A 21544-nucleotide genomic window follows, 5' to 3' on the forward strand; every position below is an offset into this window, starting at 1 on the left:
CTTGGACTAGAGCCAGAACAGTTTCTCCAGCCTTAGCAGCCAGATACTTTCCAATCAAAAGCTGCTTTGCAGCTGGATTATTTCAAGCTAAGTTGATGGTAGATTGCATTCTGATGCTGAGGGACTATTTCTCTATCTCCCAGTGGTCAAGAAAAAAGAATTATGAAAATGCTGCTTAAATAGGGCCCTTTGACAGTAATTGTGAATGCACTTTGCTGTCAAGATGATATTCAGTCATGCTGTTCTAATTACTGGTTTTGATAGGACAAGTAAATTTTCATCTGCCAGTTAAATTATTATTATGTATCAGTTCAGAGATTCACAGTGCCATTCCAACCATGTTTGCTCAGAAGTATACCCCCCAGATTTCAGTGGAATTTTCTTCTGCATAAGCACGCTTGGTAGCTGAGACTAAATTCAGCAACAATTTAAAACTTAGTAACATTCTTCACATTTAGTAACAAGCAGGAATGCTTACTTTGTTACACACACAGTACAAACTCTGAAATCAACTACTGTAACTGATTTGCAATACCTCCAGAGTCTTGTGCCTATGGGAGCGTTTGGATTTTCAGCTAAGTCTCAAACAACAAAACAACTGCTGTGGGTCCAAAGGAGGAAACATGTGCATGCCAGCTTAGTTTGCCACAGAAGAGGGGAAAGTAAGCAAAAGGTTTCTACCTCTCACTCTTGGCAAGAGCTTTGTAGGTACCATGAGAGGCCTCAGCACACACATGCAGGTTAGTGCTACTGGATATAGCTGTAGGAATATATGCAATCCAATAAGGGTCCATGTATTTTTTTTCCATTCCCAGTTGCTAGATTCAGTGCATGCCATTTTGGAAGAACCTGCTCTTTGTTGAGCCATAGACATTCCAGTGAAGGCTTTTGCATCAATGGAAGATAGCCTGCTGCTGCCCCCAAGGAGTTCATAATGGAACTCACTGGTGGCTCCATTTATATTCAAAAAACATATACACAACCGCTGTCATTACTGTGTATGAGGCCAAATTATAACCCACCCTTTGCATTGCTTATTTATTCTCTGGCATCATGCACTCATTGTGTCTGCATCTAACACATCTTTGTGCATACTGAAGTGCTTGAAGCTGGATAAAGGGTCGGATTCTGTACAAGAATTTGCTAACATAAGCTTTTGTTTTTAGCCCCTCCATGACAGTCCAGCAAATGGCCACAAAGGTTTGTGAAACGTGACCTTTCTGAAACACATTTTTTTGGTTAGCACTCCCTATTGGATTGTATGGAACCCCTGGGGAATAGACAGCCTAGGCCCAAATCTGTGGTGAGTTGAGCAAAAGAAAGTATAATCAGTGGTGTAGTAATAGGGGCGGGGGGCACCGCCCCGGGCAGCAGGCTGGGCGGGGGGCAGCAGGCTGGAGGAGAAGCCCCAATGCAAGCGAGACTGCCTCACTCCACGGCTTGCTCGTGGGGTTTCCCGCACCGCCGCGCCGCATGCCTCCTGTACGCGCATGCGGCGCATGCGTCGTGATGCATGCGTCATGCATCATGACACATGTGTTGTGATGTGCGACGCATGCACATGATGGATACCCCACCCCCCAGCAGGGTGCCTTCACGTTTGCTGCCCCGGGCAGTCAGGCGGCTAGCTACGCCGCTGATTGTAATTGGCTATGCTGGATCCAAGCACAAGTAAGCTTGCAGACATAGATTTGATGCCTGCATTCTGAGAGCCTATTTGTAATTTCAAGCAGACAGATTTCACATTCCTCCTCTCAGTTTCATCGTCTTGGGATGCAGAAGTTGTGCGGTTGTGGTGAACCAGTATCTTAGCATGAGGAAAGCTGAGATCTCTGGTGTGGTTCAGTCACCTTGAGGCCTGTCCTACCTGCCTGTCTGACTCTTTGCTTATATGCTAAGATGCACACTGTTAAAGATTAGCAGTGACTGCCTTTGAGGAAAAAGCTGGGGAAATTAATTCTCAAGTATATATGATGATGAAAACCCTGTGTATTCCTCTGAAGCCAGTTGCCACAGACTTCAAAAGCAGTGAATAAAGTTACTCAGAGCAGCATCTCATATGTTGTGACCCCCCTGCAATCCCCCATCACTTAATCCCCTATTGGAAATATTTCTGATCTAAAAAGAAAGGGCAGGGCAGGGGCTAAGGAGTAAGAGGAGGTGCTGCAAGAATACTTAAAGAAGGATTTCCCTAACGATCAAATGGTCGCCTTGATTTTGCGGCCTCCTAGGTATTGCTGGTGATGTTCCTGCTGTGTTTATGTGAAGTGGCTGCTCTGAGTAAAAGCTTTGTGGCAGACACTTCAGCCACTGCTTTCCACAGGATGAAGGAGTTTTACCTCCAGGAAGGGACCTGTGTGCCCTGAGACCATAACAAATCAAAGCATCCTCTTCCATTCATTGCCATAAACATTTATTTTTAGGAGCTGATCAACAGCTCTGCGGTGTACTCAAGACCATAATCACTTTTGAAAAAAAGAAGGCGTTTTATGTATTACAAGTTCATGTCTCCGTTTTCAAAAATCCTGACCTCACTTGTGCTTAGCAAAATATTTCAAATAAGAGTTGAGCTATTGTGACCCATTAGATAAGAGAGCTGGGTTCGTATCTGGGAGACTAGAGTTCATCAAATACCAGGTACTGTACCTGCTGTGTGGTTTTTGGCAAATCGCACTCTCTACCTTGGCTATAAAATGGGAACAGCAATAATCCATCTCACAAGATTGTCATGTAGGCAAAATACAACCAAAATTGCAAAGCATTTTACAAAATAAAGTCAGAATTCAGTGAGTGTTGAATGCATAGGGTGTATTTTTTTTCCACCTAGCAATATACTTTGTAACTTTATCAGTGCTGCAGAAATTGCAAATCAACCCCTAGAGGCATCCAGCCAGCAGCTGTGTTCTCTCTGATTTTCTGCTACTGCTGAGCTCTCCTTCTGCTTCTGTTCTTAAGCATTTAAGTTCTCTGGGAACATGACATCATAGCTGCCAAGTTTTCCCTTTTCTCGCGAGGAAGCCTATTCAGCATAAGGGAAAATCCCTTAAAATAAGGGATAACTTGGCAGCTATGCATGACATCACTGCTCTGTTTAGTATAGGCCCTGAAGTAGCATATCTAAGTCTTTGCTTCTCCATTTAATATTGGCAATCTGACTTCTCTTTTAGTTGTCAGGCGTGTTGTTCCTTTCTCTTTGGCTCTACACTGGATTCACATGCACAAATGAAAAGTATTTTGAAATGCTTAAAATTAACATTTGATCACAAAATGCCTGTAATTCCGACCACTTGGGGAAAACTGTGGTGGCTTAGCAATCAATTTGGATTAAAATATGACTAAAAGTTAGCTGAGTTGAACATTAGACAATTCTAATTTTAATAATCATTTAAAAAATCATTGTATCTTATTTGTATCTATGATTATAAAGACTGGCATCCTTTTCTTAAGTCACTTATAATTGGAGAAGGATGAAATTCTGCTGTGATTGCTTCATAATATATGCCAAGCATTATGTACAAAATGGTGTTGTGTCTTCCTAAGCCAAGTCAAATATTAGCTCAGTCCCTCAGTAAGGAGTCCTGGAGTCTCTCATAACATTACTCTATTACCTTAATAACATAGTGTGGAATTGATTGTCCCTATGCAGTACAGAAGATCAATGTGGTAAGTGGTGCTACATGTAATTATCGCTGAAAAGAGGATTATATAGATTTTGCTACCTTATTTCTTCAGTTACTCAATACTACAGGGTAGACTTTTATTTTTATTTTATTTACAATTATTTCTGTGCCACCTCCCAAGGCGTGTCACATTAAAACATTATCTTCACAATCACAAAACTCCATAGTACAACCGAAATACATGTCTAAGCAAAAGTCCCAATGAATGCAGTAGGGCTTCCTCCTAAGTAAGCCTAAAATAGCAGCCTAAAATAGTTATCTGAACAAGCTTAGCAAATCAGACAGAACATTGTTAAACAGGGACAACAACAACAACAACAACAACAACAACAACAGTTAAAACCATTAAAATAAATGGATCAGATTTGTTTGCTTCATCATCTCTAAATTTTATTTATAAATTGTGGAGCTGATTATTGTGCTTTGGATGCTATAGTACATTGCACATAAATAGATATAGATTTCTATGCTGTTACATACGGTATGCATAAAGGATAATGTTAAAGGCCCGAGCTTCATTCAGTTATTTACAAGGAATAGACATGGAAGATTTTCAATCTGAATCATCACTGCTGAAGTAGGAACTGTCACAATATTCTGCTGTGTAAAGGAACTTGTGAACAGTAGGGTTCATCCTGGGGATCCAGTGACGAGGCACCAAATATGTTGAAAGGTTGAACAAATCAACAAACACTTTGTATCGGTCGCTGCCAAGGAAAAAGAAATGCGTTCATATTTTGAAAGGGAGGGGGAATGGTATTCCATATTATTTTCTAGTTCTGCATGTCATGATGGAGTGTGATTTTGACATAGATAGTCCTGCTACCAGGAGTTTTCATGTTGTACCGGCCTCCAACACTCATGGTTGAGGGCTGGGTGTCATCAGCTAAGGCTGGAGGGGGTAAGCTGGATAGAAAGCGGTGAACTAGGGCCATGACAGTGCTGTGATCTTATGCTATGGATTCTGCAGTGCCAACAACATTACTTCTGTAGTCGTGAGTCCACTTTAAAGTCCGCTGTGGCCTGATTCAAGCAGCTGCATGGATTGCAGTATGAAATGTAACTAGATGAACTTATGATAAGCCAGAGGAAAATTGGGGTAATTTTGACCACAAGAGCAACCACACCAGTGTAGCTACTTATGAACACCATCTTTATGTAGCCACATTTTTCACATTCCTGCATTCATGGCTGGCAAGCAACATCCTTGCCCTAGCTTATAGCAGCCATCCCCAATCTAGCACCTTCCAGATATTTTGGATCACATCCTCGCAAGTGTTGGCTAGGGCAGGTGAGAGTTGCGGTCCAAGCGATCTGGGAGGTACCAGATTTGACAAGGGTGGTTTATAGCAATGAATTTACTACACTAATTTAAAGATACCGTTGTTTGTCCTGAACCTGCCACCAGTCACTTTCACTGGGTGGGGGGGGGGAATCTAGTGTTTGGAAATAGGGAAATAAACTTATTTTTCCATCTTTACTCTCCCTGTAAACTGTTGAAATCATATTTGTTAGTAGCTGTGTCATCTTTTTTTATTTAAAAGAAAACCCTCAGACTCAAATTTTGAAACAGTGTTAAAGCAAATAAAAGAATGGCTCTCTTCTTTCTTTTTTCATATCATCATACTTTTTTTGACTTTTGCCATTTATGAAACATGACTGTAGACTGGAACTCTATTTCCTATAGTCTCACCTCACAGTTGAGCGCAAATATTGATATCCTGAGGATCCTCCAGTCCCAGCCTTGCTGCCAATCATTCTGTGCACCATACACACATGGTTATCTAAATAGATGAACTTTTTTTTAGTGCATATCTCATTAAAAAGGCTATCCTATTACAACTGGAATGGTCCTTTAAAAAGTTATATAATGGATAGCTTGGCTTCTCTGTATTGCAAACTTGAGTGTCTATACATTAAAATATTTCCCCCAACTATATAATTAAATAATATCAGCACATATCATGTTTTGCAATACCTGCCTATTCAGAGGTAAGTCCCACGGAGGTAAGCGGGTATAGGATTGCATCTTTGCAGTTTTTAAAGTGTCCTGTCTAAGGCAGTTCAGTATCATATTGCAGATGAGGCTGAAACTGAATGGCCTGCTGAATGTGATTTCATGGGAAAGGCAAGATTTGAATGGGGAGACTTCCTGAAGTGTAGCTCAATGTTTTGCCACTGTGCATCTAGTTATAAGACAATTTTATTCAGTTAACTACTTCAGGTAAAAAAGAAGGAGGAGATAGGGGTGAATATTTTTTTTCTAATAGACAAGGTAGATCTCCTTATAGACAAGGTAGATCTAATAGCAAGGATAGATCCCCAAATACCAAGTAGAAAACTGCAGATATGTACTTACTGAGAGACAATGGGTCTGTCTGCAGTATTTGTTCACCATGAGTCAGTGGTGCACATATTTCAGGAATATGTAATGCATCTTTGCTCTCAATCCTATCACGCCACAACAGTGTTAGTTTGTGGTCTGTGTGCAAAGCTGTCAGGTGCCATCCACATGTAACAGCAGGGAGTAGGTAGTTATGTGATTTCCCATCTTTTGCAGGACAAGCATGAATTAATTAGCCACACATTTAATTAATCCGTTCTCTGTACAAGCTCTTGGGGTTTCAGTACTGTTATAGTAGCAATGTGCGTTAGCAGTGCTTTTTTCTGGGGGGGGCGCAGGAGGGCGCATACCCCTAAACATTTTGTGAATCTTTGTACTTTTGTCCATTTACTGTATTTTCCCCCCAATTTGAACTATAAAATGGTGATTTTCTTGAGTCATAATGATAGAACCCCTAAACCTTTTTTAGGGGGGGAAGCACTGTGCGTTAGTGTGTTGTCGCGGTCATAGCACAGGACAGAGAACTTACATCTCCATTTAGTCATCAGCACATCGATATCCATCAGAGAAGTGAGGAGCTGAAAAGGAACCTGAAAACGAGGCTCCTCTCTTAAGGAGGTGGGGAGGACAGAGGGAAAACTCATTAATGCACTAAAATTATCATTTTCTACTGTATGCATCAAAGGAAAAGGCACATTGGTAAATACATGCTATGCTATATTTTATACTAAACTTTGCAAAAAATAGTTTAATGGTCAGCTATGGTTGAAATGTTGCTGTTCCAAAAACAGCAGTAAATTGGTAACAAAGATTACATTCATAACTGGCGTCTCACAAGATTACCTATGGTTCCTGCTTCTATTCTTTCTACTGACACACTGTATATATGAGTTAATAGGAGCTGGAGAGGAGAGTTTCATGCTGATGGTTCCATAAGCGTAAAGGCACAAGTTTATTGACTCTAGATCACCTGCCATTCAGCAGCTAGTAAATTATAACCAGCTTCCACACAAGATAGAAAGATGGGCAGTGTATTCCTGTGCATGTTTTCTGAGAAGTAAATCCCACTGTGTTCAGTGGGGTTTACTCCCTAGGAAGTATACTTAGGGCACAGTTCTATGATCCCTTGGAGGATGTTTCAAAAGGCAGACTTGCCTCTTCCACACCCCAGCTTTAAGGACGCTTAGCCTTACACTTTATTTACCAATAGTAATTGAAACATAATGTGAAATCCTAGAATGTTTCATTCTGAAATCCAAGCCCCTCCCCAAACTTCTACAATTCACCCAGGCAAAGTCTGCAGGGGGCATCTACTTGCAAAAATCCAAATACAGTCGTACCTTGGTTGTCGAACACCTTGCGACTCGAATGTTTTGGCTCCTGAACGCCGCAAACCCAGAAGAGAGTGTTCTGGTTTGTGAGCGTTCTTTGGAACCCAAACATCTGACGCGGCTTCCAATTGAGTTGAAGAAGCTCCTGCAGCCACTTGGAAGCTGTGCCTTGGTTTTCAAATGTTTTCGGAAGTTGAATGGACTTCCAGAACGGATTTTGTTCGAGAACCAAGGTACGACTATACTAAGAATATTTCACTCTCAAAGCCAGCCACCACACTTGGAAAAGACAGCAGGAATGTGGTGTGTGTTTTGTTTTTGTTTTTTTTTTAAAAAAGTTTTAATAAACTCTCTCAGGAAGAAAACAAGATTGCTAGTGGGAGAGATTTTACAGGTATGAGTCACCCTTTAAGAGAGAGATTTTACAGGGATGAGTCACCCTTTAATGTACCTGTAGAAGTAGATCATTAGAGCTCCCTTCATTGCTTTGTAAGACAGCCGTCTTTCACCTGCAAATTGTAATGCATGTTAAATAATATATCAGTTTTATTACAGCTTAGTTCCATCTGGTATACTAGAAACTAGCAATTCACATCTGCACACTCTAATGAGCCTACCTTTACTAAGGAGATGTTCGTGGCGTTTTTCATCAAACAATGAAATGAGCACTTCTTTTTGTTTCTGAAGCTCTGCCAGTTGATCTTCTTTTTCCTCCAAGTCTTGTTTGGCCTTTTGAAGTCACATCAATTATTTATTTTAAAAACACACTAAAAGCTTCACTTTTTCGTTGATTTGCATAAAATGGAATAGGATCTAAGTTCCAAAATTTTCCTTAAGAACTCAGTTATGCTGACCCAAAATGCACTCAACGCCATCCAATCGTTCTCAGCTTTCTTCATGAACTCTCATTCTCAGTTTTCCTCATCCTCATGAATAGGGAACAAACATGCACCCACCTGCTAATTCTACCATTAACTTATTCACAATTTTTTTTCCCATACATGAATATTAAATCTCTGTTTGACACCCCAAGGGGCAACATGGGAATGAGACTTCTGATAACAAGTTCAGTGACTGGACTTGAGAGAGCCTTAACTGTCATGAGAGAACAAAACTGTCATGGCTCCTAACTACCACTCAACGGGCTTTGGGAACAGAAGGGGTTTGAAGGGGTTAAGGAACCCTAAGAAAATACTCCTGGTACTGTCACAGAATTGCCCACAGAACGTTTGTAGGAAATATATCCCTTAGAATCATAGAATTGTAGAGTTGGAAGAGACCACAAGTGCCATCCAGTCCAACCCCCTGCTCAGCAGGAAACACCATCAAAGCATTCTTGACATACGGCTGTCAAGCCTCTGCTTATTGACCTCTAAAGAAGGAGACTCCACCACACTCCTTGGTAGCAAATTCCACTGCCGAACAGCTCTTACTGTCAGGAAGTTCTTTCTAATGTTTATTATTCCAAACCACTGAATTGGCAATGAGCTCATGATCAGTACAGATGAAAATTTTGTTTCACAGAGGCAGCCGAATAGATGAGTGGCACTTGGTAAAACCAATACCTTTGTGTGTGCATCATCACATGATCCACATGATAATACAAGCATAAACGATTCCTTATAGCTCGAGTGATTTCCAGCTATGTTAGAACCACATATTCTCACATGGAAAAAATGGATCACACAGGCATGCTTAGGCTTCCCTTCCTCCAAAATGCACGGAGAACTGTTCATACAGATGGGCTCTCTCATGGGACTGCACCCAAGAAGTTTGGTTGCAACAGACAAGCATGGATGGATATGTGACAAATTATGTTTACCTGCACCATTGCAAACTCTTCTTCCAGTCCCTTCAGTACATTCACTTCAAATTTCCCCCAGAAATTAAATCCTTCTGGTTCAAGTCCTGGCGTTCTCTCCAACCATGCCTTGCAAAACAAAATAGATTCACTATTATGTAGGTTACATAGCCTGTACTGATAATATTTGATATTTTAATATGTGAAGTGGCAACGGCGATCTTAAGAAATACATGTAGGCTTAAAAATAGCACTATGTTTACATTTGAATGTAGCAGTTCCTATTGGGATGGGGACTGCTTTATTGACACCCCCTGGCATGCATAATGACTAATTGTTGTTGATGTTATTGTTATTAATTACCGACCCTTCACCCTAAGACTACAGAGCAGGTTACAGCATTAAAAACATCACATTAAAAAACAAATTAAAACACTTACAAAGCCTACTCCAAAATCAATGTGATACTTGCAAGTAAAGGTAAATTATAGAAGGAAATCAGTAGGAGACAAACTCATACTTCCACTAGCTGCAATAGAGTTGGCTCCTGTTCAGATTTAAGCAATAATTCGTTCTCTTTTCCCTTGAAGTTATCCCGGTAATGCCTTCTGTTATATGGGACTCTCAGACTTTGAGGGACACCAATCTTGTTCTCCAGCAGTCGAAACTGTAAGCTCTGAAATCCTGAAGCTGGACTCAAATAATCTCTTTGAGGATAGATTTAAAAAAATACATTTGAGGATAGATTGTAAAAACATGTTTTCATTTTATCTGTAAGCCACCTTGAGTCCATCAGGAGGAAAGGCAGGGTATAAATAAATCTAGTAGTAGTATTAGTAGTAATATACAAGTAGTGTTAATAGACACTTTTTGGCAACCCAGTCCCACAGTCCAAAAGTATTTCTATGTTTGATTGCAAATTTATTAAAAACAATGGATATTCAATGCAGGAAGCTGCCATTAGCATTTTAGTGCAATTTTCTCCTAATTATACATATTTTCATGTAGTTTGCCTAACATTCACAATTTACAAAGCAATTTGTCCTAATATAACACATTTCTGTATGCTCGGAAGACGCCAGAGCTCTTTCCGCAGTGCACCCTGGCCTTGCCTCCACGAGGGCGGCGAGGGGTGCTCACAGCGGTGGTGGCCGTTGGAGGTGGTCACCCCCGTCTAGCCTGTTGCCCCCCGCCCAGCCTGCTACCCAGGGCAGCACACCTCCCCCCCATTACTACACCACTGCCTCTTCATACCAGTTGCTGGGAACCAAATGGTCATCTCTATGGGCATGTGAGAACAAACCGCTGGAGTTGATAAGCCCTTGGCTTTATCCAGCTGGTCTCCAATGTTCATAATGACCACAATAATAATGGAGTGTGGTACAGCTTCTTAGCTAAATCCTAAAGTATAACCACTTCTCTGTTGGCAGTGCAAACATAATTGAAAATAATTGAATGCTTTCCTTGGAGCTGTGAGACGGGCGACCTAGGGTTGGCATATTTTGAAGAGGCGGGAGGAAAGACGGCACATTTGCCAACTTCTGCTTTTAACTATGGATCACTATCACGACTCTACCCATGAAAAATAGGACAAGTTCAGGAAAAAGAGGACATATGGCAACCCTATGAGGTGCTCAATTACTTGTGAACACAGCTAAGCATGAGAAATCAAATAATCAAATGCAGTGTTTACCTAAAATCAAAGAAGTCCAGGGCAGTCATTGTTTCCAGAACAGAAAATTGTTCCACAAGTAGTTTAAGAATCATAGTTATCCTGTTCATTCGAGTGACAACCTTAAGCATGTTTCTCTCATCTCTCACCTTAGTAGAAAAAGACATCATTATCATGACTCAACTGGCAAGGGAGAGCAGGGCCTCTGTAGGTTATTCTAATTAGGGCTGTGTCACCCGGATATGTTTTAATCACCTGAGTTTTCATTTGAATGATAGCCCAATCAATTGAATCTGCGTATGAGGAAACAAACCAATTGTTCTTAAGGGGGGAGGGCGCACTTTCTTTTTGTTTAGATGGTGCGTGAATGTGTCACACTAAGGATAATCATAAACTCTGTTTGGGAGCCTAGGAGCTGCTGGGATGTGCACAATTCTCTGTTTGCCATGCGCTTCCCACTGGCATATCCCTACTGCTGTCCATGCTTTTGGGAAGATACGGGCAGCCAAACAAATGCATGTAAACTGTCCTTGTGAACAGGAACCTTAGGGCTTCAACTGATGGGGCCTCTACATGTTTTCAGGCTGTCCTGCTGCAGATATTCTCCCAAATAAATACACAGATATCACTGGGGAAGGAGCAAGAGTGGAGCACAATGGTGAGAGCCTTCTCTCCTTCCTCCCATGATTAGGTCTTTAGAATAAGATGCCTGAATCAGGGGTTGAATTTCAAATATTCAGTGATTATTTGGTGAAAAAATGGAAATAAGAGGATTTTTTCATTAGCTATCTTCTATCTCTCTTACTTACGTGACCATTTTGGAAAATCACTCGAACTGAATCCAGTTCCCACAGAATCTGCTTGAACCACAGTTCATAAGCTGAAATCAAAAGGCACTATTTTTAGTTTCACTTCTTAGGGACAGTGACAATGAGTTAAGCTGAAATATCAGAGGTTGATCATTGCCATATCTACTATGAAATTGTCATATGGAAAAGTTGCTATCATTACTTAAAGGTAAAAGGACCCCTGGCCATTAGGTCCAGTCATGGAAGACTCTGGAGTTGCGGCGCTCATCTCGGTTTATTGGCTGAGGGAGCCAGCGTACAGCTTCTGGGTCATGTGGCCAGCATGACAAAGCCGCTTCTGGTGAACCAGAGCAGCACACGGAAACGTCATTTACCTTCTCACTGTAGCAGTACCTATTTATCTACTTGCACTTTGACATGCTTTCAAACTGCTAGGTTGGCAGGAGCTGCGACCGAGCAATGGGAGCTCACCCCATCGTGGAGATTCAAACTGCCGACCTTCTGATCAGCAAGCCCTAGGCTCTGTGGTTTAACCCTCAGTGTCACCCGTGTCCCTACTTAAAGGTAGAATCCATAAACAACATGTTTATACATACTGTCTCCAGTTTTTTTTCTGGCCTCAAGTAATCTTCTTAGTTGCCTTAACTGGCTCCTCTCTGCCCTTCCACTTCAATGACTTTGCAGCCATAAGGCAGTTTAACAGGATGGCCTCTGTGTAGTTAGCAAAAGGCCCCTGAATTGGCCCTCATATGCGTCTAGTGTAAAATATATGTGTGTCCGATTTCTACAGCATATATATTTCACTGAATGTATAGGCCAGCAGTTTGTTTTAAAACGTCAACCAACCAAGCAGCATTCCTTGATACTCATCTAAAATAGTTTGGTACCAAGACATCTAGGAAATTCCCCCTCCAAAAAAGGAATCATGCTCCACCACATCTTCCCCATAAAATTTTAAAAATGGGTCAAGGTTTCTGAGGAATGGAGAATAGATGTCCATGTGCTCTCATTGTGTTCATTCATAACTCTGACCAGTATGATAAATACGACAATAATTTCATCATCAGATAGTCAAGTGGGGCTCACTGCCAGGGCCGGCTCTAGGGGTAGGCTGGGTGGCGCGGGGTGCCAGGGCGCCGGGTCGGCAGGGGGCGCTGCACAGCGAAGCCACGCAGAAACCACGCTGCGCACTGTGCCCGCCCACCAGCCGCGGGAAGAAACGGGGCGGGTTGGGGGACGCCGGAGCGATCCGCGCACCACAGCGCCAGGGCGCCTGACCCGCTTAAGACAGCCCTGCTCACTGCACAGCATTAGCTCTGCTCCTGCTTCTTCTGAAAGGTTACCTTGATGGGTCACAATAAACAGATGTTCATCGTGGATTTTGTTCCCCTTCTTTTCACTCTGAAGCTCCTGAGCATTCAGTATTTTGTCCAGCTTTAAAAGTAAGGTATTTTAAGTAAGTATATTTAATTCTCACAAAACCTTTCTCGGTTTGGCTTAAAATATATATTAAACAATCAACACGAACAACTTTTAAGTTCAGAACTGTGTTGGAGCTTCACAGATTCCTCCCCCCCCCAACCGCTGCCCCCCAAAATAAGAGTAATATTCAAATGAGTCATACTCATTGGTTTGGTTTGGGGGATAAATTTGATTCAGTTTACGTTTAAAGCTGAATCTAGCAAACTTTCCAAAACAATATGATAACCAAAGTGCAGCCATCCTCTGAAATTCACACATATCCGAATTTTGTGATGCAGTTCCCCAATCAAAGAAGGTTTGCAAAAATGCACATATTATGGTAAAGTGTGCATAAAATGAATCTATTAGTAAAAATAACCTGCAAAAATGCAACTCAAGGAGAAACCACCTCCCAAAATGTGTGCATTAGTCAAAACTGCATTCAAAAATATATGTGTTAATAATTCTGGGATCTGTACTTTGTTAAGGGTGCTGAGAATTGGTAGAAGACCCCTATGCTTGTTCACAGAGCTACAATTCTCAGAGTTCTATGTAAGGATGGATGGACTGTTAAACCACTCTGAGCACTGTAACTCCATGAGGGGAACAAAGGTCTCCTAACAACTCTCAGCACCCTTAGGAAACTCCCAGAATTATTTGGACAAAGCCATAACTATTTAAAGTGGTATCAGAGCACTTTAAATATATAGGGGAAATGTGGCCACATGTGTCAGAAACTAAAATTAACTGAATAACAGCATTAATTGTTTTGCTATTGTAGCTTTTGTAGCTTTTGTTGTTCTTGTCTGAGATGTCATTCCAAAAAAGCTGTTTTGATTCAGTACTGTACTGTACAGTCTATACTGAATAACAGCAGCTCTCCAGGGTCTTATTTCCTCAGCCCTGCCTGGAAATGCTACGGAGTTAATGTTTTCATAGGGCTTTGTTTTGTAAGCCATCTTTAAGCACTTGTCAAAAGGTTGCTCTTAAACCCTGCAAATAAATGAGAAGAAGGACAATTGTTTGAATTATCTGTTGATACCGTTGTCTGGCAGCTGTCTACCTAGGCCTGGCCGGTTGCTCTTCAATAGAAAGGATAAATGGTCACAAATATGCCCTAGGTCATATGGCGTCGAAGAAAACTGAGCCACTGGTCCATTTAACCTGGTATTTATCCACTCTGATTGGCAAGTGCTCGCCAGAGTCTCAGGGAGAGGACTTTTCCATCACCTCATCCTTTTAACTGGAGATGCTGGCAATTGAACAGGGGACCTTCCACATGTAACACTAACACTAAGCAATGTCCCTTGAAAGAAAAATGTTATAAATATCAACAAGCCCATAAGGGAGGACTTTAAGCTTGGGGAAAAGTCCATTTCTCATCATGGAATGAGACAATAATTGCAGGGGGGGGGGGGAAACGACACTAAACAGATAAGGGAGGGAAACAGTTCAGACACAAGCTTTTTAGGCATGGGTCAAGCAGAAGTGTGGAAAAGCCCTAAGTGCCAATGAACTTGGTGGAACTTGCTTCCGAGTAGATACATATATGAATGTGCTGTTAAATATCTCACTATTATGAAGGATATATTAGCTACTATGGAAAATGTGGGTAATTATTTTTGCATAGCCATGTTTGCAACTATTTACAAAAGGTCCAGCTGTCATTGCTGAGGCTGCGCCACTAAGTCACACTTACCTGCAGATAGTCGCCATAGATGAGACCACCTTTGCTAGCTTTGTTTAGCCCTTCTTGTGATTTGTCACCTTCCTCATCCTCCAGTGACAGCTTCTTAAAATTAAATCTAGGAATAAACAATAGACATTCCTAATAGCAGTAAAAGTGATATTGAGTGTATACAGTCTAAAGATCACTTACAGAAAGTATTCAATGTTAGCAAGAGTAACATAGTTCAGATCATTCAAATTTGCCATAGAGTGATTATATACTGTATATTCATATGATATATACTAATGGAAGTGACCAAAGGACGCATACTTGTTCTGACATTATGACGGTTCACGTTTTTAACATAACTGAAAAATACTGGTTCAGCAGTTCCATCATTTAGTGTAAAAAGCAATATAAAATATGCCACATCAGTTGCTAAGATCCCCAAAAGTAGCTTATTGTGATTTGTTTTTTTAAAATATACCCTTTTAGAAGTTAATAATCTACCCATTAGGCAGTATTTCATTCTTTCTTTTTGTCCTCTTAAAGTTTGGTCATTCATAACATACCCTACAACATTCCTCAGAAAACAGGGACATTCTAGTCTGTGCCTATCTTAATTACTTCCTTATTCTTTAAAGAGAGAAATGTACTTACTGGTATTTGTTCTCCCAAAATGGACACCCACTCATGACTCCAGAATCCAATAACACACTGAGTCAGACTCACCTGGAGGTAAAATATATTGACATTTCCTAAATGCTAGCAGAACCTTTTTTGTGTAACCTGATCCCATGATTTAAGCCAATCCCCCTATTCAATAGCCATTCCTCTTGTCATTCAGCTACAATCATAGAGTATATCCTGAAACAAACTCCATGAAATATTTGTTTTGTCGACTGACCTTGGTTCAACCCAAAGAAGAACTGCAGAAATGGTCATAAAGGTCAAGGGGTCACAGAGAGCAACTTGTGCTGCAGTTGCATCCAACTGATCATTTTCACTACGCACAAAGTTTGAAATCAAAGTTGAGTGAAATGACAGACAAGCGGATTGGTGTCTTTTTCATGGAGTCAAGAACATCCTTAATTGTTGAAAGAAGAATGCCATGTTTAAGAGCTCAAATTCTGAAAAAAGAAACTAATGAAATGCATATTATGAAGGTAACAAGGAATACTTTCTAGGAATAAACCTATAATTCAGGCAATCAAACACTCACATTTAAATGAAACATTATGTTTTGAGGGCTTGTTAAGTCTTTCAGGCAGGGGAGAGAGAGAGAGCTTAACTTTAAAAGAGCTTTGAACTTTCACAGTAAGTTTCCCAAGTCCCGGTTTTATTTGTTAAACATTGTTACTCAATTCCATCTAATCATTAACAGAGTACTGTTGAAGTAAGTGATAGTGTCTTCTCACTGTGCCTCTGTTGTATTATATCTCTGGTATACAACATAGTCATATAAAAAAAGGGAAAGATGAGTATAATCCCAATGATAGAACGTTCCTTTTCTTAGTAACCTTATTTTAAAATAATCAAACAGTTATATATGAAACAATTATTCAAGACATTAGAATACAGAATACCATTTAATGGGAGAAAACATACCGTACTGGCCTGAATATAAGCCGCACTCCCCCCCCCCGGCCCAAATTCTGACCATGAAAAGTGCGGCTTATATTCGCAAACTTTCAAAAATTGGGTTTTACTCCAATATTGTCTGCTTTTAAACACTGCTGTGAAAGCCACACTGTGCTCACACTGTGCCTCCAAGCACCCTACTAACTTTCCAAACCACGTTCCCTTACACAGGCAGCAACACACACACCCCGAAAATTAACAAGCTGAAAGGTGATAGCACACACACCAAACGCAAACAGGAATACAAACCTCTCTTCCTTCGATAACCAGTAAATTCAGTAGCAGGATCATAGAACAGGCAAATAAGTGTGTGTGGGAAACGCTGCCCAGCTGAGGAAGTGCCACTTCACAGCTGATTGAAAAAATTCGCTTCACATCTGTCCGTCTTTTCTTCGCCGCACCAGCACGGCAGGCGAAGGTAGAAAAACACTGAGAAATAAAGTAGAGCTAGCCCAAGAAAAATTAAAGCCAAAACAATCACTAAAGCAGGAGATCCATCTAAGATCCGGCAAGGAGGCGAAAGGAGTGCCTGTGGAATTTTAAGGGAGCAGCTTATATTTGGGTGCGGCTTATATTCGGGGCCAATATGGCATATATATTGCTATGAAAATAAATATTCCAATAACTGATAAATAAAAGCAACTCTCCTCACAATATTATCTGTAACTGCTTCCCCCATCCTTTCGATAATATGTGTGCAACATAATTTGAATTATCACGAGGTTTGTAAAATGTATGTTGTCATAGCTAGAGTACTCTCCCGTTTCAGCATTTCCATTTAAGGTCTCTAATTTCATCCAAATAGATGGCTTTTCTGTAGGAGTCTCCTTTATTTTTCCAGGAGATTCCTTTATTCTTTCAGGAGAATCCTTTGCCTTGGGGGATTGAACTTTTAGACCAAATGCAAGACAAGAGGGGAGGAGGGAATGGCAGGCACCAGAAGCCCAGTGTTTCTAGAGTGCTTTGCTTTCTATCAGGCAGAAAGGGAAAGGCTGTCCAGTTAATCCCGTTGCATGTTATGGTTTAATGGGCAAGAATTTGATTTTGTAATTTTGTACTTGCGCTTTCACACAATTTTGAGGTGTGGGTGGGTGTGGGCGTCTCTGCTTCACATTCCACAGAGAGACTGTTAGAGGAAGAGGCATCAAGCTACCCTACAGAAACATGGCACTGGAGCCAAATGACACTTTAACCTGCCAGTGGAGCTGGGTCCAGCCTTGCAGCTGCTGAGATGTCATACCCTGGACTGCGGACTTTGCAAACTTGAATATCAGGGCAGAGGGAGATGGAACATCTCCATGTCTGCTGTGAAGACAAAGGGGTTATGTCATGGGCACAGGCCTCTTCCCTTTCAGTAGCTTCGAGTCCCTCTGCCAAGGTCAGTTCCTGGCTTAGCCCCCCAGCCTTGCTGTAGCCTTGCTTCCTATCTGGGTACATCCTGTTTGCTCTCACTGTGTTCATTTGGCTTTGCTCTGCGTATGTTTGCACCAGTGACTTGGGATGAATCAGGATGCCTTGGGGAAATTTTTGTACTGTGCAGCCTGAGGCTGTGTTTATATGGCTGGTTTTTTTTGGGGGGGGGGTTACCCCTGCTGGAGAAAAGACATGGCTGCAACAGGGCCTTTTTCAGCCAGAACTCACCAGAACTCAGTTCCAGTGCCTCACAGGTGAGCACTATTGCCATTATAAGTGAACAAGGGAGGAGTTCGTAGTGAGTTCCCGCACCTCTTTTTCTGGAAAAATAGCATTGGACTACAGATATATTTTTCTCCCAAGGAGGTTAGAGCAGCTTGAAGGGCGATTTCCAGGGGAAGGGCTTTGAAACATCTTCTGCCTCCTGCCTGCCCCCACCCTTTGTTGCTTGTTCACTCACACCACAACGCACAATAGGGCCTGATGGAAAATGAAAAGAGTTTCTATGAGCTAGAAAGCAGCTTACTTCTCTTCCTGTTACTGGTAGTGGCTGCGATTGCATCATAGCAGAAAGCAAACAGCTGGTTCTGGGTCACTCCTTACAATGTGGGCCCTGAGCTGAGGTCCAGTTTGCTCAGCCTCTGAACATGGCAATGCTTGATTGGATGGTCTGAGTATGTCACACAGTTTCCGATGACATCAAACCAAAACAAACATTCTTGTCTGACCAGTTCATTAAGTAAAAAATTGAGAAAGGAGCCTCCTTCTCGTCAAACCAATAGCAGACATGCCAGCTCTGTGTTAGGAAAACATAAAAAACTCATAGTACATTTTAAGCAAGGCAGTTGAAGCGTTATCTTATCAGAAAGCAATTTAGGCAACAATTCTATATATGCTTACCTATGAGTCCTCCTGGACTCAGCAGAGCTCATTCTGCATAGATATACCTAGAATAGTACTACAAATGTCAGAAATGGTTTTTTTTAATTACAAAAAACACCTTCCTCCTCCTCCTCCTCCTCCTCCTCCTCCTCCTCCTCCTCCTCCTCCACCTCCTCCTCCTCCTGCTGCTCCATCTCCATAGCTGTATGTCTGCAAGGCAAACAAGCAAGAGGATGATGATGGGGCCTAGTGGTTACAGGAGCATCCCCACAACTGGCAGCCCCTTACCTTTCTCCATGTATCTCGGGGGTTCACTGTGCTAGATCCCCTGTAAAGCAAGTCCACATCACATAGTACTCGGGGCTGGGAGTGGTTAATATTGGGGGTCTCAGTAGTCCTCTTTCCAGAAGAATCTGGTGGAGAAAGGGGGTGCGCGGTGGGGGTGGTTTGTCCCGGATGTCACTGCTGAGGGGGGTGACATAATGCCAGGTGGCACTCACTCCAGGGCCTGCAGTGCGCCCGAGCCGCACGTCTCTCCTGGGAGAGACACGGTGGCTTCGGCGCCCGCAGGATCTGCACTGCCCCAAATAGTCCGCCCGCTGCCTCCCGCTCTGCTATACGGCAGAGAAACCTTATGAGGAACGGCTTAGGGGGAGCTGGGTATTTTTAGCCTGGAGAAGAGAAGGTTAAGGGGTGATATGATAGCCATGTTCAAATATATAAAAGGATGTCATATAGAAGAGGGAGAAAGGTTGTTTTCTGCTGCTCCAGAGAAGCGGACCCAGAGCAATGGATTCAAACTACAAGAAAGAAGATTCCACCTAGACATTAGTAAGAACTTCCTGACAGTAAGAGATGTTTGGCAGTGGAATTTGCTGCCAATGAGTGTGGTGGAGTCTCCTTCTTTGGAGGTCTTTAAGCAGAGGCTTGACGGCCATATGTCAGGAATGCTTTGATGGTGTTTCCTGCTTGGCAGGGGATTGGACTGGATGGCCCTTGTGGTCTCTTCCAACTCTATGATTCTATGATTCTATTCCAGGCATCCCCAAACTGCGGCCCTCCAGATGTTTTGGCCTACAACTCCCATGATCCCTAGCTAAGAGGACCAGTGGTCAGGGATGATGGGAATTGTAGTCCAAAACATCTGGAGGGCTGAAGTTTGGGGATGCCTGTTCTATTCTATTGAGTGGGAGGAGGAGGCAGGCTCCTTGGAGGCCCCGCAAAGTGTCCTGCCCCAGCTTGCCCTGCCCATGGGCACAGAGCACATGCTCCGCCCCAGGCACCAGATCGGCTTGCTCTGCCGCTGTCCATGTGCAGGACTGCAGTTTGATCATGGATGCTGTGGAGCTGTTTGGAGAGCTGGGGCAACAATGTGTGTGAGGCAGAGATCTGACTGCCAGCCCCGAGTGTTTTGAACAGTATTTAGCAATTTTTATATCTGAAGCAATCATTCTCGGGTGGGTGGGCAGAATAGGATGTAATTTCCATCTAATTTCTACTTTAGAAATTCATGCTTCAGTCCACCTTTAGCAGTTTGGTGCCTATAGCTGCACTATGTCAGCAAATGTGGGAGATGAGATGGCCATCCTAAGAATATTGGAATTGTGAAAGGATATGCTTCAGCAAGCCCTTCTGATTTGATAAGGAAAGGAGAGGGGGATGTGACGATCGGCTGAGGCACTTCAGTGTGACTCAGCGCACACAGACTAAACAGAATGGGGTGGGAAGAGGGAAAACTGAAAGGATAATCTGGCCCTTTTGTCAAGTTCTTAGATGGCTGGGCCTCTTGGTAACAAAAATTTACATATAAAGGTACATAGTACTCCATTCTCAGTTCATGTTCTGAGTCGCACTGATGTGCCTCAACTGATTGTTCTGTTCACCTTTCTTTTCTCCTTAGCTTTATCCAGTTATAGTGTTCATGTCTCTTCATCCTCAGGTTCTGAGTATATTTTAGGATGACAACAGTACCTGGGGGGGGGGGCGCCTAAAGATGCTGACAAGCTTACGTGCATACAGGTATAAATGCACATACAGTTTTGATCAGACCTGACACTTGAATGTGTGGACATGGACACAGGTCTAGGAGGCACAATTTTGATTAAAGTAGGACCACTGGGTGCAGTACTGTCATACTGGATTTGTCCTATGAACAGAGCCTCCGTTATCAGAAATTCTTTTTCGCAGTCACATGTTACTTTACTTCTGCAACATACCTTTTTCTTTCAGTTTCCCATTAGGTAGAAACATCTGATACCCATTTTCTTCATCCTTCTGCTTGGTATGTGTGAAATTAGCCATACTATTCCAGGGAGAGGTACTCTGGTGATAAAGCTTAAAAGGCCTCCATCTGCTATCAACACTTGTTGGAGCAATTTACTAATATGCATCCCTGCAACTTCTTGACTGCAGTGAAAATTGCATTTTTGCAACTCATACTAATCCTTTAATTTGTACACTTCCATTTACCTTTTGATTTTGATTTTTTAAAAAGAAAAGAAAGAAATTAATAACATTAAATTGTGGGCATTTATCAGGGTCTCTCATGGGCTATTTAGACAAATCCATTATCCAATCTGGATAGTCAGCATGGACTATTTTGAGTTATGTTATGCACACACACACACACACACACACACACACACACACTGTGGTTAAGTTTAAATGCTTCCTATGTTCCCTGAGCATTTTGTAATTTCCGCAGACACGGTGCCCTTTACGTTTAACCTCCATTTGTAATTAATAGTCTGCTTTAAGTAAATGGGAGATCCATTTACTCAAGGTTAAGCAAATACGGATAACAGTTATGCAATATTAATAATCCAATCAGATACTCATTCT

General features: G+C 41.9%; 1 protein-coding gene across 1 annotated transcript; it reads right to left on the reverse strand.

Moving 5' to 3' along the window:
• Window positions 1–3752: 3752 nt before the first annotated feature.
• TDO2 (tryptophan 2,3-dioxygenase) lies at window positions 3753–15486 on the reverse strand. Its single transcript, XM_035113193.3, has 12 exons — window positions 15428–15486; window positions 14798–14903; window positions 12981–13071; window positions 11638–11708; window positions 10850–10977; window positions 9677–9863; window positions 9178–9285; window positions 7973–8084; window positions 7807–7864; window positions 6554–6633; window positions 5374–5464; window positions 3753–4387 (listed from the first exon to the last, which is right to left on the reverse strand). Exons 1-12 carry the CDS (start codon window positions 15460–15462, stop codon window positions 4234–4236), a joined length of 1221 nt encoding a protein of 406 aa, XP_034969084.1. The 5' UTR covers window positions 15463–15486; the 3' UTR covers window positions 3753–4233.
• Between the last annotated feature and the right edge of the window lie 6058 nt (window positions 15487–21544).

This window comes from Zootoca vivipara, chromosome Z1 (assembly GCF_965207765.1).
Source record: "Zootoca vivipara chromosome Z1, rZooViv2.hap1.1, whole genome shotgun sequence".
Taxonomy (NCBI): Eukaryota; Metazoa; Chordata; class Lepidosauria; order Squamata; family Lacertidae; genus Zootoca; species Zootoca vivipara.